General features: G+C 49.2%; 12 protein-coding genes across 12 annotated transcripts; 7 read left to right on the forward strand and 5 right to left on the reverse strand.

The window, feature by feature from the left end:
* Positions 1-124: 124 nt before the first annotated feature.
* HO173_012805 (uncharacterized protein) lies at positions 125-442 on the forward strand (the record flags this gene model as incomplete). Its single annotated transcript, XM_037314639.1, has 1 exon — positions 125-442. One exon carries the CDS (start codon positions 125-127, stop codon positions 440-442), a length of 318 nt encoding a protein of 105 aa, XP_037158449.1.
* Positions 443-953: 511 nt separating this feature from the next.
* HO173_012806 (uncharacterized protein) lies at positions 954-1,411 on the forward strand (the record flags this gene model as incomplete). Its single annotated transcript, XM_037314640.1, has 2 exons — positions 954-1,021; positions 1,210-1,411. 2 exons carry the CDS (start codon positions 954-956, stop codon positions 1,409-1,411), a joined length of 270 nt encoding a protein of 89 aa, XP_037158450.1.
* An 844-nt stretch (positions 1,412-2,255) lies between these two features.
* HO173_012807 (uncharacterized protein) lies at positions 2,256-2,930 on the reverse strand (the record flags this gene model as incomplete). Its single annotated transcript, XM_037314641.1, has 1 exon — positions 2,256-2,930. The coding sequence occupies one exon, from the start codon at positions 2,928-2,930 to the stop codon at positions 2,256-2,258; it is 675 nt and encodes a 224-aa protein (XP_037158451.1).
* A 216-nt stretch (positions 2,931-3,146) lies between these two features.
* Positions 3,147-3,496, reverse strand: HO173_012808 (uncharacterized protein; the record flags this gene model as incomplete). The annotated part of the gene is made up of 2 exons (XM_037314642.1): positions 3,147-3,218; positions 3,269-3,496. 2 exons carry the CDS (start codon positions 3,494-3,496, stop codon positions 3,147-3,149), a joined length of 300 nt encoding a protein of 99 aa, XP_037158452.1.
* Positions 3,497-3,850: 354 nt separating this feature from the next.
* HO173_012809 (uncharacterized protein) lies at positions 3,851-4,581 on the reverse strand (the record flags this gene model as incomplete). The annotated part of the gene is made up of 4 exons (XM_037314643.1): positions 3,851-4,104; positions 4,152-4,263; positions 4,311-4,439; positions 4,492-4,581. The coding sequence occupies 4 exons, from the start codon at positions 4,579-4,581 to the stop codon at positions 3,851-3,853; spliced, it is 585 nt and encodes a 194-aa protein (XP_037158453.1).
* A 406-nt stretch (positions 4,582-4,987) lies between these two features.
* On the reverse strand, positions 4,988-6,545 carry HO173_012810 (uncharacterized protein; the record flags this gene model as incomplete). The annotated part of the gene is made up of 3 exons (XM_037314644.1): positions 4,988-6,287; positions 6,337-6,344; positions 6,396-6,545. The coding sequence occupies 3 exons, from the start codon at positions 6,543-6,545 to the stop codon at positions 4,988-4,990; spliced, it is 1,458 nt and encodes a 485-aa protein (XP_037158454.1).
* Positions 6,546-6,855: 310 nt separating this feature from the next.
* HO173_012811 (uncharacterized protein) lies at positions 6,856-8,259 on the forward strand (the record flags this gene model as incomplete). The annotated part of the gene is made up of 1 exon (XM_037314645.1): positions 6,856-8,259. The coding sequence occupies one exon, from the start codon at positions 6,856-6,858 to the stop codon at positions 8,257-8,259; it is 1,404 nt and encodes a 467-aa protein (XP_037158455.1).
* An 80-nt stretch (positions 8,260-8,339) lies between these two features.
* HO173_012812 (uncharacterized protein) lies at positions 8,340-8,799 on the forward strand (the record flags this gene model as incomplete). The annotated part of the gene is made up of 2 exons (XM_037314646.1): positions 8,340-8,427; positions 8,690-8,799. The coding sequence occupies 2 exons, from the start codon at positions 8,340-8,342 to the stop codon at positions 8,797-8,799; spliced, it is 198 nt and encodes a 65-aa protein (XP_037158456.1).
* A 186-nt stretch (positions 8,800-8,985) lies between these two features.
* On the forward strand, positions 8,986-10,643 carry HO173_012813 (uncharacterized protein; the record flags this gene model as incomplete). Its single annotated transcript, XM_037314647.1, has 4 exons — positions 8,986-9,043; positions 9,093-9,441; positions 9,494-9,554; positions 9,609-10,643. 4 exons carry the CDS (start codon positions 8,986-8,988, stop codon positions 10,641-10,643), a joined length of 1,503 nt encoding a protein of 500 aa, XP_037158457.1.
* Positions 10,644-11,015: 372 nt separating this feature from the next.
* On the reverse strand, positions 11,016-11,867 carry HO173_012814 (uncharacterized protein; the record flags this gene model as incomplete). Its single annotated transcript, XM_037314648.1, has 4 exons — positions 11,016-11,170; positions 11,237-11,337; positions 11,475-11,721; positions 11,771-11,867. The coding sequence occupies 4 exons, from the start codon at positions 11,865-11,867 to the stop codon at positions 11,016-11,018; spliced, it is 600 nt and encodes a 199-aa protein (XP_037158458.1).
* A 215-nt stretch (positions 11,868-12,082) lies between these two features.
* HO173_012815 (uncharacterized protein) lies at positions 12,083-13,838 on the forward strand (the record flags this gene model as incomplete). The annotated part of the gene is made up of 8 exons (XM_037314649.1): positions 12,083-12,346; positions 12,398-12,427; positions 12,489-12,586; positions 12,653-12,887; positions 12,942-13,001; positions 13,117-13,256; positions 13,395-13,525; positions 13,636-13,838. 8 exons carry the CDS (start codon positions 12,083-12,085, stop codon positions 13,836-13,838), a joined length of 1,161 nt encoding a protein of 386 aa, XP_037158459.1.
* Positions 13,839-14,197: 359 nt separating this feature from the next.
* Positions 14,198-15,398, forward strand: HO173_012816 (uncharacterized protein; the record flags this gene model as incomplete). Its single annotated transcript, XM_037314650.1, has 3 exons — positions 14,198-14,298; positions 15,115-15,276; positions 15,341-15,398. 3 exons carry the CDS (start codon positions 14,198-14,200, stop codon positions 15,396-15,398), a joined length of 321 nt encoding a protein of 106 aa, XP_037158460.1.
* Between the last annotated feature and the right edge of the window lie 3 nt (positions 15,399-15,401).

Here is a 15,401-nt window from a genome sequence, read left to right on the forward strand (position 1 = left end):
AGTCAATGCAACTCGACGATACAAAGACAGGGTCTATATCCACAACCTAGACGAAGAGCTTGCAGACATAGAATCAGAGGAGGAAAAGCTAGTCTTTCTGCCGGACATCGAGAAGAAGCTGGACATGGTAGGCAAGATCCCAAAGTCGGTGCTATTGGGAGAAGGGCACCCTTCTACTGGCAATGAAATGGTGTTGTACAGCGTACCATCGTCTCTGTCGGTACCTGAAGAGCAGGATAAGGTCAGGAAGGCTATCATCGAGAGTAGAGCGAGGGCGAGGAAGAAGCAGTTGCATGGTGCTGAGGCTGAGGCGGCTCCTCCAAGACATGTCGATATATGTGACAGGAATGGGAAGCCGAATGGGCTGAGCAACATGGGACATGTTACTGCGGATCAGGTCATGGGTATTGAAGAGGATGAAGACGCTATGGATCTTGGATAATTTGGCAACGAAATCAATGCTATTACTCCTAATAACCCTCAGCTGGAATGTGACTTTGCGGAAGGACAATTAGTGATTCACTTTCGCAGAACAAACTTCGATCTTCGAATTGGAAATTTTCCGAAGGCAGATTTTATTGGCAAAATGTGGAGGTGTTCAGTGCTTCAGACACTGCGCCAACTGCATCCATGAAAAGGTCGCCTGAGTGCCAGTCTTTCATGGGCGTACGAGAGTTTCGCTCCCCTTTCCATTTTATATAATTTCATAACCCAGTCTACAATGATGCACCAGACTTCGGCAGTGTCATTGAACGAACGAAAAGAGCGGACGCGCAGTCTAATATGCCGCGCTAGCCCAAGACACGTTTGCTGGAGATTTGAACAAAGTTCCATTTTGCAACCGGCGTGAATGCCGCCCACGTCATCATCCATTCCGGAAGACTATATCGGCTAGATGTTTATCTGTGAGGATTGTGTCGTATGTTTGGTCTCGGGCTTTCCGGGGTAAGGACATGAGACCTACAGCGGTGTTGCTCGCTTCGGACATGGCTGATGAGAGGCTGGGGCAGCTGACGAAAGGGTATGCAAGCCTTCGACCGTATTGGGTTAGGTGACGTGAATATGCTATTCAAAGTGGGAGTTCTGCTGGTGGTCCGTGATTTCTTTCGTAAAAGCTGATTAGAGGGATATCTAAGGAACAATTAATGAATAAATGTGTCGAGAAAGCAAGTTTTAAGCAAGACTGATACAAGTTACGACCTTGGCTAGACACACAAGAGAAGGAGAAGTCAAGCCCGTTGTCAGCAACAAGGGCAATTGGACCGAGTACGAATCGTCATGCTTCGACCAGACCAGTATCATCGCTTCCGGAGGCATGTTCGACCTATTACCCAAAACCGACATCAGAATGATGGTTTTCGGCGCCTCAGACTGCCACTTTTTCGACAGCTTGCCTGGAGTGAATGTTTGATGGCCGGCTGCAGTCCTGGAAGCCGGAGTAGAAGGCGAAACCTCTCACATCTACAAAATTTACAATGCGTATCCAGCTAAGGCAAGCTCAGGTGACTATAGTTACAACAAAAACCTTTTTTCTCTCAGGTACTTCGGTCTCCTATGTAGGGGCAACGCATGAAGTAACAAGAAGTGGAGCACTGACCGGGTGTCTGGATCACAAACACATGACAGTAGCATACTCAGTACTGGCGGCCTTACACCTCTGGCTCGAGTTTGACTTCATTCTGTAAATGGGATTAAGGCCGGTAGAAGGCCGAATGGGCTGAGTATCTGGTTCCATGTCGTTGGAGATAAAGTCACCAATCATGGAAGGGGTTGCAGATGCTATAGGTCTTGGGCAACACCTCGGTGACGGATTATACGTGAACGCTGCTTCGCTGTCAACGGTGCCTTCAGTACATTTGCGAAACTAAAGAAGGATGGGCGAATATTTGGAACCAGATCCCTCAATACGTCGCCCTGGCTTACGCCCCTGCATCTCCCCTTCATCAGCGGACGTCGAGACAAGGTCTCCCAGGTTTGATACTGCTTTTAAGACAGAAGCGAAGAGCTCCTGCAATCGATGATCCTTGCTGATATCTTGAAATTCGTCCGTCGCTCGAAGCCCGCTTTCCACGAAATTCATGTATTGTTCAATACGGCGGCATAGAAGTATCGAGTCCGAATATTTGATGCAAAAAGCTTGAAGAGCCGCTTTGGCCGCGTCGTCTTGAGGATTAACCAGCCTAATGATTGTCAATTGGATACCAAATGCGTCGTGCTGTACATCACTCACGGATGGGTTTGTAAGTCTTTTGGAATCAAGACCAAGATCCCTCGACCGAAAGCCCCCGCGAGAAAGAATTGCTCATCCCCTTTGCAAGCTCAATTCTCAAACCGTTCTCCAGCCGCTCCTGCCCAACAGCTGTTGGCACCGTGTCTCTCTGCTCATTGGATTTTCCCACGAGGTACGATCTGAGTAGGTTGTGTTCCCCTTGATACTTTGAAGCTGGGCCCAAGGCCCTTCTCAGTCTATTTTCTAGGCCCGGGTGCTCGGGATAAAGCCTGTAATATTCTCGGGCAAGTTTGAGCCTAGCAATGCAGACCACATAAGGGTAGCAAAGTAGCGTCTGTGAATGTGCAGGTGCTGACAACACGCTCATCAGTCTTGTGTAACAAGTGTATTCTTCTTCCAGCTTTGGAAGCACGATTATCTTCGGCCATGGAGAAGGGTCCTCGCAGCTGGGCATTCCGATCCGAAGCTCGTGATATTGCGTCCATATAAGAATAAACAAGTCAAAACTTGATCGACTGAACATCTCCTGTACAGCATTGCGAACCTCAGGGTGGCCGGTCAACAGGGTAGCTTCCCCTTTGTTATCCACAACAGGAGCTGCAAAAGATTCGGGACTAGTAATTGTTGGATTTGCCTTTGCAGGACCTCTTGGATTTCTTCGTCTGCTGACTACTCTGGCGCTCGCCACCAGTCGAATCATCGCTCCCACGTTTCCGAGGCTTGGTAGGGCGTGTTGCGACCCTTAGAGGTGGCAAGGCATGATCGAACAATGAGCTAGAAGGGCTAAGCTGAGCCTTGATCTGTATCAATTATTGTCAAGCTAGTCCTCCAATCGCGACGCGGTACATGGGGCAAAAAACTAATGGCAGAAAGGAAACCAACCTTGGCCAGATTCTCGGACAACAGTCTTCGTGTATCAGAATCTTTGATCGATTCTCTGTAACACCCTCCGGGCACTTTCATACAGGAACCCGAGATGCACTTGTATCTGTCGTAACGATCAGTTCGTGAAAATGTCAGAATGGTTGACTACTATACATCTGGTGAGCGTATACAGCTGTCATCTACCACAGCATAGACCAGCAGGTCACTCAACATTCGCACAGCTGAGTCGGCGCAGTGGCTCGCGCTATCAGTTGTTGAACTGTTTGCTGGAAGCTCACTCACAGTTTCCGCGACTGACGATATTAGTTCGACAAGTTCCAGGACGGCAGCAGAGGATGAGTCCTGGCAGCCGTGTAGGTGGTGGGTGTAATTTGAAGACATGTCCACAAGCGTGGAAGATGGCAGTAGCGGAACGTTTCGTTAGAAATGGATTGTGAGCAAAAATGTTCCAGGTGTCACGGTTGGCTGTTGTCAATGGCCTCAGTGGAAGATTGACTGTTGCAGCTTTAAGCGAGATTGTTGTTGATGTCTCTATCCTCTGCCCACTGTGCTAAGGAATATATGCAAGTCACATCCGGAACACCACCATAAGACCGATGGTTTAGCCGATACTCCTCACGACGCCAATACCGCTGTTCACTTAGCTGCTGCTTATCCCGAAAGGACTTGACACGCGAAGTAGACTATGGGCCCCCGTCGTGCATTTCCCAGATGCACGATCCCCGCAAGAAATAATCATTTGAACGGGTTCAACCTCGACATCAGCCCTGGGTTCTCTGTCTGGACATGTGATTGCACAGTAGTATTTTCCTGCCCAGCCTCATCTTGATTCAAGGGCACAGTCTCCACCGTCCTCGAGGATTCCCCAGCTTCATGACCAGGTGGCGGACCAGGAGGTGGAACAGCAGCCCAATCTTGATGAGGATTGGTCTTCGAGCCGCCATCCGGAGGTTGATAGACTGGCGGTGGTACATGATCGGTGTTGTAGGCTATGCCGTCAGCCTCATTCCTGTGAATCAAAGACTTTATATCTCACCTGGAGGAGGATACGCTTGCATTTGATAACCTTCACCGCCCCAGCCAGGTCCGTGGGAAGCATACCGAGGTTGTGGATAGAAACGAGCGCCTTGAGGTCTGGGGACCAGAATCTGTAGAAACTCAGCATGTAGAATGTGAGAGGTTCGTAGAGACATACTCTGTGGTATATCAACGGACGCTGACCTCGCCTCATCCTTCGTTGAGCGTGCATGCGTCCCAAGACAAGCCATAGTACGAGTAGTATGAGAAGAGCGCCAACGACGGCCCATTTGATGGCTACTCCTGTCTGTACCAGTGTAAGCCACACATTTCTTACAGGAGTGGCTACCGGTGCTCACAGTAGAATAGCCCCACGTGTCATCGTCGTCATTGTCATTGTTAACGAAACCGTCGGTGTTTGTTTGTCTCTTTCCCAGCATGAAGCCCATCCTTGCTAGCATGTATAATATTTGCAATCGCGGAGGGAAACCTGGCCTTGGAAGGCTGCTCTTCGGGGGACCAGCTTCTGGATTGATGAAACAGGCTCCGGAAGAGCAGTGGCGATAGCCTTGCAATCGAGGAGCTTCGGCTTGTTCTTCAAGGAAGTGCTACACTGAGAGATGATTTGGGAGCTTTACGAGTGTTGCGGTTGTTGTGTTCCTACTCGAGGATCCATGGAATTGGAAAGTGGAGAATGAAAAGAAACTTGGACAACCCCGAGGTTGTTTCCAGGGCGTCAACAAGCGCCAAGCCGAGACTTACGCTAGGCTATTCTTCTCGATCACAATGCCTTAACAGGCTTAAAACGATGAATGTTTACAACTGAATTTTGTGCTTCACTATGTCTCAATATTTTTACAACTCGCCATGCTCCGGGGCTGCTGGTTCCTCTTCTTCTTTCCTTAGCAACGCCTCCGGCAACACCTCTTTTGAGCCTTCCCCAAATCTGATGTTGTCCACCCAATTCTCTACCGAATGGAAATCAAATTTCTCGCCCGGGTAACGTCTCCACCATCCCCTCCTCGCATTGACTGCCACAAGCTCGAAATCTTTTTCTTCTCCAAGCTTCAACGCGTCACGTATAGTAGCGGATGCAGTATTCCTAGAAGGAATAGAGTAGAAGGGAAACAGCTTGCTCTCCCGTCTCACGTGTTTGTCCGCCAATTCAGCTAAGCTTGCCAGAGCCGAGCTCGCGGATTCAGAAAGGACCTCGTCGTCTCCAACGTTGGGCAACAGCGCGAGTATGCAAGTCGATGTCTTTGGGCCAAGGCATTTCTCTTGGAGGTACTTCTCTTCGACGAGAGCTGGAATTGGGTCAGGCATATTGTGAACCAATACTGGCTTTGGTGCGTCAGGAGAGGCGATTGGGTCTGGAGACTCGGTAGGGTTACTTTCGTCCTCAAGAGTAACTGAAGTAGCTCCAGCTGCTGCTTCTGCAGCTTCGGCGGAAGCATGCGAAGATGATGCCGCGGAGAAAGATGAGGCGGCTTCTTTTGACTCGGCTGCTTCTTCTTCGGAAGCTTTCTGAGGCTTCTTACCCATCGGCTTCTGTTTCTCTGGAGAAGCCTTCGAGTCCGAAGAGGCGTACTGACTGATGAAGTCCTTCATGTCCTTCTTTTTGTACGCTCCTTCGAACTTCGCCGGCTCCTCAGTTCCTCCAGGCAACACAATGAGCGTTGGATATTCGGAGACTCCGAACATCTCGACAGCTTTAGTCTCTTTGTCCCGGATCTGGGCGAATTTCATGCTTCCGAGATACTCTGCAGCCAAAACCTTGGTTAAAGCGCTTGTTGTTCCCTTATTACTGAAAAGGATGGCCTTGGCTGTGTCATTGTTGCTCTCCAAGAACGCCGACAGACCCTTGTCTGTGACCTTCTTGACATTATTGGGTATGGAAGACTTCACAGCATCAACGATGCCACTTGACGTCCTGGGCCCTTGGTAGTCTTCCACTATGGGCTTTCCTGGTTTCTTCGAAGGCTTGACAATCTTGAGGGTGGGGAATCCTTGGACACCCATGCTTCCACAGAATGCCTTATTGGCCTCATCGTCACAATTGACTGCGACGACTTGGGCAAGATCTTTGAGGCCCTTCGCGGCTTTCTCATATTCTGGCTTGAGGTTCCTGCAGTGTCCACACCACGGAGCGTAAAATCTTGGTTGGATTAGTGGTAGAATTTCTGGTTTGGGTATGAATGGCTTACTCTACGATCTGAAAGCTTCGTTAGCTCTCAGCTCGATCAATCCTCCGGTTCGATCTTACCGATACTTGATTCGACTTTGCAACGAGCTTGTTGTAGCTTGAGCCATCGACTTGAAGGACGCCGGAGTTCTTGGTATAGAGACCTTCAGCACTAGAGGATGCCGTTAGAGCGAGAATAAAGAAAGCAACCAGAGAGGCTTTTTGCAACATTTTGAAGACAAGAATGACAGTAAAGAGAAAATCGTAACGTCGTCAACGTTGGTTATATGTTTAGCAAATTGCCAATCCAATTGTGCAAGCTGTCCTCTAGCTGCGGATAAAGATGCGGGGCTTAGTGCGTGCAGGGATTATCTACGTGCATCGGCGATCCGAGTCAATGTCAGTGCTGCACGCTTTAATACTTTGTGAAGGGCAATGCACCCGTTACGGAGTAAACAGCTATGTCTGAAAGCCTTGTCTTCCTAATAGATCAGCGCCATAGCTCAAGATTCTGAAGCTCATAACTCACTGCAGAAGGAAGATGGCAGCAACTATCCCACCTGCGTTGAAGGCAGCAGACATAGCTCGATTCGCCCAGCGGGCCGGCCAGGTGGAAAAGGCCAAACCTGTGGTGGCATACTGGTGCAATTATTGGATCGTTGAGCAGATTCTGGCCAAGAAACTGCACAAGGCAGACGCAGACTGCATGTCTTACACCATGACCCTCATGGACAAGCTCGAGCAGACTAAATCCGACTTCTCTGATAACGATGCTATTATGGATGATATGGCTGGTCAGGCATACATTGAGCAATTCGGCCAAGAAACTTTTCAGAGAGCAGACAACGCTATGAAAGCGAGCAAGGCGTCGAGACAGACCGCAGACACTTTCCAGGCAGCTGCAACATTCTTGGATCTTTGCCAGATATGGGGGCCTCTGGACGCTGAGACAGCGTCAAAGATTAAATTCGCCAAGTACCATGCTCTTCGTATTGCCAAAGCAATCAAAGCGAACGAGGACCCAAATTTATCCAATCCAACCCCAGAACCTGAACAACCGCCTCTCGATCCAAATGACCCGGATGTTCAGATGATAAATGGGCTTGGCGATTCTAGCCAGCATCAGGATGCGTCTCGTCAACCCTCTGTAGTAGAGATTCCTGATGAGCACGATCGACTGCAAGGGCACATGGCAGGACGGTCTACTTACGATGAGTCGTTGCATCCGTCGAGAGCGCCTTCTGTTCCGCCGCAGCCTGCTCAGGCCTATCAGCCCCCTCCTCAACAGCCAGCAGAAAACTATTACCATAGTGCCGCGCCTCCAGAGGTATCTCCATTGGATCCGTCAACCACTGATCGAACCATCTCTGATGGTGGTGGCTACTTTCCCAGAGTGCCCGATACCGATGGAAGAGCTCCTTCATCAAGCTCGCCTGATGCACCTTCAGAAGACCCGAGCTCACCACCAGTGGTACTTCCAGAATCTTCCCCTCTACTACCACCGACTTCGTCAGCTGCTGGATTCCCTCCATCACAACCACCAAATTCCTTGCATTCCTTCCCTCCGCCTAACATGGATGAACCCAACATTTCGCCACCCTCTTATGCCCCTGTGCCATCGTATGGTCCAGGCCCTCCATCTGCTTCAGCTCCACTTTTTCCTCAACAGCCTCCATCAGCCCCTCGACAAGCGCCTGCGACTCCCATTAAGCCTCTTCCTGCATCAGGTGCACCTGTGAGGCAAGCTCTCCCACCATGGCAAATGGCGCCACTCCCAATGGCTCCTCCTCCAGTCAGTGGTCAAGCAAATTATTTGACCGATGAAGAGGCTATTCTCAAAGCTCAAAAGCATGCGAGATGGGCCATATCGGCTTTGAACTTTGAGGATGCTAGCACGGCCGTAAAGGAGTTGAGGGGAGCATTGGAAGCATTAGGCGCGAGGTGAAATAGCAGTCAAGCATTGGATAGCTTTCAAGGCGTGGTTAGCGTGTTATTCATTCGTGCAGTATACCCAATTAATGCATAATGATTCAGGGCGTGGATAGCAATGAAGTGGCAAGAGTGATGCACCGCAGTGGTGGCAGAGTGATGCATCCTAGAGTGACGCAGAAAGGTATATACTTCTTCTTCTCTTTCTTATACCACTACCGACACTCCTTTGGGCCTTTGCTTGACCCTCTCTGCTTCTTGTATGTTCTCTTGTCTCCCTTATGCCTTCTTGGCCTGCTACAACCAACACATCATTCCACGACTCCTCACCTTCACCGTGTGAGTCCCCCAAAACAGACCTCAATCTATCGTGACTTGACTCCCATTTCTGTATTTGTACGTATGCTTGTGAGCTCACTACATTGCTGACATGATGTGATTTCTAGCTCACATATCGACATCATACATCTCCTCACATTCGTCTCCCTCTCCACTAATACGAAGATATCACTGCCCCACTTTGATCACTAAGGCGGTAAAAGCTCGAGCTCAATAGAACCGTTCTAGCTGTTCCACCTTCATTCCAACTAAGGTTGTTATAACAAATCGTCTCCCTTGTGAGAGCGTAATCACTGTTTTTGATATTGCTCGAGAGTGCTTCGGGAGATTAAAGTCATTATCATCCAACTCACCTTCACACCACGGATACCTTCTTACTCGTCCTCGAGATCACTTATCAAATATGAACCCGACGTCAACCGACAAAGAAGATACTTTGGAGTATACAACTACAGCTCCAGGTAAGTTTTCCACGTTGTTGTACACTACCTGAAATTGAACTTGCAACAGCCATGATCACTACAGACCCCAGAAAGTGGTACTTGTCTTACAAACCAAAACCTTGCGTCCCACATCACTGCCCCCGTCACTTCTTCGATAAAATAGGCTTCAAGCCAGAACATTCATCTGAGCAGATGCGTACCGCCTTCATCATCGACATGGAGACTCAATTGAACTCTCATAGCCACAATTTCCTTAGGAAAGTCACAGATCCAAAGGCATTCACGATCGCCGTGTCAGAATTCTTGGTGGAATGCGGTCCTACCTATTGGGGTGATAGCAAGCGGGATCATCTTCAAGAGCCGGACACACTCAAAGGTTTTCTGTGCCCTCGGGACGCTCAACGCGAAGGTTCGAAGTAATTATTCACCGTGCTGGATTTGGCAATGTTTGTGCTAATCACTGATCAGACTGATTGCGGCCGTGGAAGGTTTCTACAACTACAAAGCATATAAGATGAGTATACGCAATGTAAGCTAATCACAATTTGGTTGTCTAAGGGAATACTGACATGATGGTGATTAGGCGACAAGATCCAAAAATTGTACAAATAGACAAGTCGGCTTCGCGGCGTCGACCAGGCGCAAAGTCAGTTTGATCGACAATCCTGGAGCGATCGAGCCATCAAATTCCAACAAACGCAGCGCAACCCTTCTCGAAGTGGAGGATGAAGAGGTAGATAAGGGGGGTTTGTTGGACGGGTTTGAGCGAATGGAGACCCCAGAACGTCCTCGGCTTCTTCCAGATAGCGAAGAATCGACCCAACAGACTCAAACCCTGGACGACGATGCCACAGGTATCTACGGCAGTACAGCTTCACCGAAGCCAATCCTCCCGCAACTGCGAGTTTCGTCAGCTCGCGAACCTGCCTTGATTGCTTCGACTAGGATGACAAAGGTCTCGAAGCGAGCTTTCGCATCCCATTTGTTCCGCAGAGGAGAGCCATCCTCAGGCACCGAAGCTTTAGGCGTTTTCCAAACTCCTCGTCCTCGCGACCTCACACTGCCTGTAACTTCCACGCCAGAAACACTAAATCCATCTAATGAAGATATCTTAATGTTCTCCGATGGTTCTATTGCTGGCGAGGAGCAGCGCAGAGAAAAGACAACTACCACTCCTCTGGGCACATCAGAGGAAGAGGAAGGGTCGACTGCTAAAAAAGCCCGCGGTGTTGAAGACGTCAAGACAGAGCCTTTGACTGACGACATGAAGAAGAAGACGATGTTCCTTGTTACAGTCCACGACTCGCCAATAGGCCCTGTCCCCATTCCATTCACAGAGTGTGGCAACTTCCATGTTCTCTTTCCTACGTTGATCGAGGAGCGAGGTGTTCCGGATGAGATTGCAAGAAACGTCAATGATATCACGACAATTTTTACTTGGACTGGCGGAGAACTCGGAGGGAGGATAGGCTGTATTCGGAGGAACAAGCCAGGCGATTGGGATTATTTTTGCAACAGTCTACGCGAAGCTCATGAGAGGGATACCGACCATTTTAAAGGCATTTGCGAGGTCGCTATCAAACTGCATATCAATGATAGACATAAAGAGCATTGTTGAAGACAAGATGGTGGAAGACAGATAGAGGATGTCAACTCACAATTCATGGTGCAGTCATGGCGAGGAATGGAATGCGTGGTTAGGAAAGAAACATGCTGCTTCGATGGAGCAAATTACTACTCCAAAACGTTATGTAATCCCAACACTTGCTAGCTTGATATCTGTCTGTGGATCATGTTGTCGTCATATAGATGTCCGGTTGAGACGGTTCGGATTGGCTCAATGCCTCCAATGAGTGAAACAGGCAGGTGAGCAGACAGCACAGTACGATAGCTAAGAAGCATCTTCTGGATAGACGTCACAGCAAGATAGAAGAACATGAAGGATGCTTAGAAACCTTTGCTTCCCTGTATCTTATAGACCCAAACTTCCTTACCGCCCGAACAGCCGACTGAACATTCCTCCTGCAAGAGTTTTTGCTATCCCACCAGAATACATAGCGCTCGAAGCCAAAGTCGACGCCTGACTGAACTTATCGCACCGCGAGAAAGCAAGGGTGTTCGTGATCGTGAGGATTAACGCGATGGCTGCAGCGCCAAACCCCATTAGCAAAGAACCAATTACTGACGTTCGTCCCCAGTATGTGCACTTACCATTCAGACTCAGCCAAATCGGGCTTTCCAGCCTCACCAGCGCAAATATAGCCAAACCGACCCAGAGTCCAGGCTGTGCATACAATGCTAGCCAGAAGAACCTGTCGTACCCACGCATTAGCGCAGCTCAACCATTAAGTCTTCCCCCCCGACACTCGCAATAACCCCCTTCTGCCCTTCTTCCTTCTCCTGTCCTCCCTGCTCCCCTCCCTCAGCACCTCCCATATTCTCCACGTACCTCTTATCGGTAGCATTCTGCACCGGTCCTCCGCTATCCCCACTCCTATCCTGACTCTCAAACACCCAATGGCTGTCCCCCGAAGTCGTGTCCACTTCGTTCCACCATCTTAGCCCCACAAGCCTTCGCCCAGCAATATTCTTGAGGTAGTAGAAATCCGCGGCCAGGAGGAGCAGGGTAACGATGAACACGAGGACGAAGCTGGAGGTGAAGAACCAGAGACCGAAGAGGTATATTAGAAGAGATGCTGAGACAATGTCAGTTGACAGAACGGCGGGGCTCCGCTGGGGACCTACACATGCGGAATCCGAGAAAGAAAAGCAGCGTTATGGGATGGGAGCTCAGGCGCCAGTGCAAGTCGCCTTGCTTTGATTGCTGGGCTTGGTTTTCCATTGCGAAAAATGAGGAAAAGAGTGACTAGCAGGAAACGCTGTGTTCCATGAAAGGCCAGTTGAGTACCTTGGGAAACGTAGGGATATTAGGGTTAGGCTTGGCTTCGCTAATCCTAACCCTAACCCTAACCAAGAACCCTATCAAGTCGGCTTCGATTTTCGAATTTTCTTGTCTGAATCATTCCTCCCCACGATTCACAATTCCATGACTTTGAGATGGCTCCTGTAACCCTTCACCTTCGATCCGAAACCAAGCCACTGGAGCACCGCAGTGCTCTCACACCAACAGTAACCCGGAAACTGCTCGACAACGGTTTCAATGTCAATATCGAGCGCAGTCCTGAACGAATCTTTGACGATAAAGAGTTCGCCTCCGTCGGAGCTACATTAGTGGAGGAAGGATCATGGCCAAACGCACCGGAAGATCACATCATCATTGGCTTGAAAGAATTAGAGGACAAGGACCCTTTTCCTCTGAAGGTAAGCCTCAAAGCATATTGATGGAAGCCAAGTTATCTGACGAAACATTAGCATACCCACGTCGCCTTTAGCCATTGCTACGTTCGTAAGCTTCTTCGCAAGCTTAACAACCCCGGTAGCTGATGATCGAATCCCTATCCAGAAAAACCAAGGTGACTGGGAGAAGGTTTTAGGGCGCTTTCCTCGGGGTGGAGGCACTCTATACGATCTAGAATTCCTGGCCGATGAAAAGGGCAGGCGGTGGGTCAATCCGGCTTGCTCTCAAGTAAACCCATCTGACAAAGCTAACACACTATAATCTCTCAGAGTGGCAGCGTTCGGATTTCATGCCGGCTATGCGGGCGCGGCTTTGGCTCTCCTAGATTGGGCATGGCAACTGGAGCACGGTAATAAGGAAGCTTTACCTGGCAAGGGTCATTATCAGTGTAAAAGCGATCTAGACACAGAGGTTAAGGAGCAGGTCTCTAAAGGCGTGCAAAGGAACAAAGGGAAATCGCCGCGCGTGCTTGTTATCGGAGCGTTGGGCAGATGCGGAAGAGGAGTCAGTCGACCTCGTGTTATTCTGGATAAATACACTAATTCAAAAACCATCTAGGCTCTAGAGTGCTGTCGACAAGCTGGCATCCCGGAACAACAGCTTGTGAAATGGGACATGGTCAGTGGAGTCCTGAGCACCTTTGACTCTACTCGATAATATTCAAGAGCAAAAAGCTCTGTTTCGGGAGCTCACAACAGCATTCACTCCCATGCTGACCCCGAAATTTACTTAGGACGAGACGGCCCAGCCTGGACCGTATAATGCAATTAAGGAGGCTGACGCCTTTATTAATTGTATCTACTTGAGCGAGCCTCTTCCTCCTTTCATTTCTACGGACTTTTTAAAGCAAGGAACACGCAATCTCAGTGTTGTGTAGGTACCTGTTCGCTCTATACAATCTGAGCAGCTCTCAACCCCTTGCCACGGACTGGGAGCGAATCACCCAGAGACCGTGCTCTCTTACCCCTTATCTTGGTCAGAATAGGCGGCTAAAGCTCAGATTCCGTTTAGATGTGATGTTTCTTGCGACACTACCAATCCTCACAATCCTATCCCCTTTGCCAACCAGCCCACCTACTTCAGCAAGCCGACTATCACCCTGCCGGACTTCCTGAATCCACCCCTGAGCTATATCTCTATAGGTATGTTCACCTCTGAGCGACAAGGACCTCTATTCGATAATTTCTCGACGAAGAAAGTTTGTTTCAGGAACTTAGTGTGCATCTTTATGCTGACTCTACAATTTCCACAGATCATCTCCCATCTCTACTCCCGCGAGAGGCGTCCGAAGCGTTTAGTGAAGCACTTTTGTCCAGTCTCCTCCAGCTACCGGAGAGGGACACAGCGCCTGTATGGGTAGGGGCAGAGAAAATGTTCAAGGAAAAAGTCGCGCTTTTGCCTCAAGCGCTCAGGCAGAGGGAGACGCCCGTTGCAAATGGGGCAGCTAAAGCATAACCATCCAATTGAGCTCGTGCTAAACTGTGGGCAATTTACGTTTTCAGACCCTCGATCTCCATCGAGCGAGATCCCTGTCTGCGGAGTAATAGCCGCTGGAATCTGCTCCGGGAATGTCAGGACTGTAACAGACACCTCCAATTTTCGAAGTGATAAAAGTGCTAGCGCCAGCCTCGTGACGCTCGGTCAGGCCCTTCGCATCGAAGTCGCTCCCATTCGAATTAATTTTCTATATCAAAGAGGTGCTCCTCCGCGATTAAAATATCCGACCAAACGAGCGCCATATAATACTAGCCAACAACAGATCCGGGTGGTTCACTAGACATAATAGAGATTTCTGGGTTACGCAAGAACAAGAAATGCGCTCCAAGCTCACTAAAAACCTCTCCACACGTCCCCGTCTCCTTGCTGCGGCATCCTCCCAGCGAGAAGCTTTGAAGCGTATCTTGGCTATGCTGAAGTAAGTTGAATAGACTACTAGGAGCAACGCAGGCCTCTTCAAGGTGCAATGAATGCAGCATCAAGTTCGCTTCCTTTGCAGTCTCATAGAGTGAGCCCAGACATCTGTAAATTCCCAAACACCAAGGATAGGTTCTTCACATTAGCGCCCAGCATGACAAGCTCTTTCATTCAACCCCAAATATACGAGTCGATTCTTTGCAGACTCAACTCTTCCACACTCTCCCACCCTTTCCTAAAAAGTGCTTGCTCGAATAAAGCAGGATCAACGGTCTTCTTATCCATATTTGGACCGTACCCCGAAAGCGCCGAAATTGAAGCGAGTCTTGGTTCGTAAGCTTCACTATAAACCCCATGCCTGCGACACAAGATTCAACACAATACTGACAACGTCCGTATCGCAGAGATCACCGTACGTCGGATCCTCCTTGACATCGCGGCCTACAATCTCAAAGGATCTGCAAGTGGGGATTCGGTGCAGCATGATCTCTTGCAAGACCTGTGTTCCTTCCGTTGGAAATCTTATAACCCCATTGGATCATCGAGGCCAGTCGAAACTGTCGCCTAAACAAAGCTTCCTTTCTGCGTCTGCGTCCGGTGAAGGTGCGATGCGAAGTTTTTGGACGCTGCGTGCTAGGTGCTCGTTGTGTGCGATTGTTTCCAATTCCTCAAGACTGTCTACGGAGAGACTGGTGCTAAGCACTACGAAGCATTTTCCACCGAAAGAACGGAGACACCAGGCGTAGGGGAACATTCATTCAGCACCGCCCTTAATTGAAGGGCTATTGAAGAGGGCTGACGAGCCTTTCAATACAAGTCAGCTTCATTATCGTATTGTGACCAGACTACGAACTTGGGCTCCAGATGTTTATGAAGAGCAGAGAGAGCATCCTGTACTAGGCGTCATGGGTGAGGGAGGTCAACGAAATGATTCAATTCGACTTGTTTCCTATAGGAAACACTCAGTCAATCTTATTGCGTGAGTAACAAAATGATGCACATTATTCATGCCAAAAATATTGACATGTTAATGGGTGCCACAGGCTCTGGCAAAAGTTTGGTTCGGAAGCCTTCTATCCTATGTTCAACAACGTTGACTGACCA

Source organism: Letharia columbiana (genome assembly GCF_014066305.1).
Source record: "Letharia columbiana isolate WasteWater2 chromosome Unknown Sc0000097_s0, whole genome shotgun sequence".
NCBI classification, from domain to species: Eukaryota; Fungi; Ascomycota; class Lecanoromycetes; order Lecanorales; family Parmeliaceae; genus Letharia; species Letharia columbiana.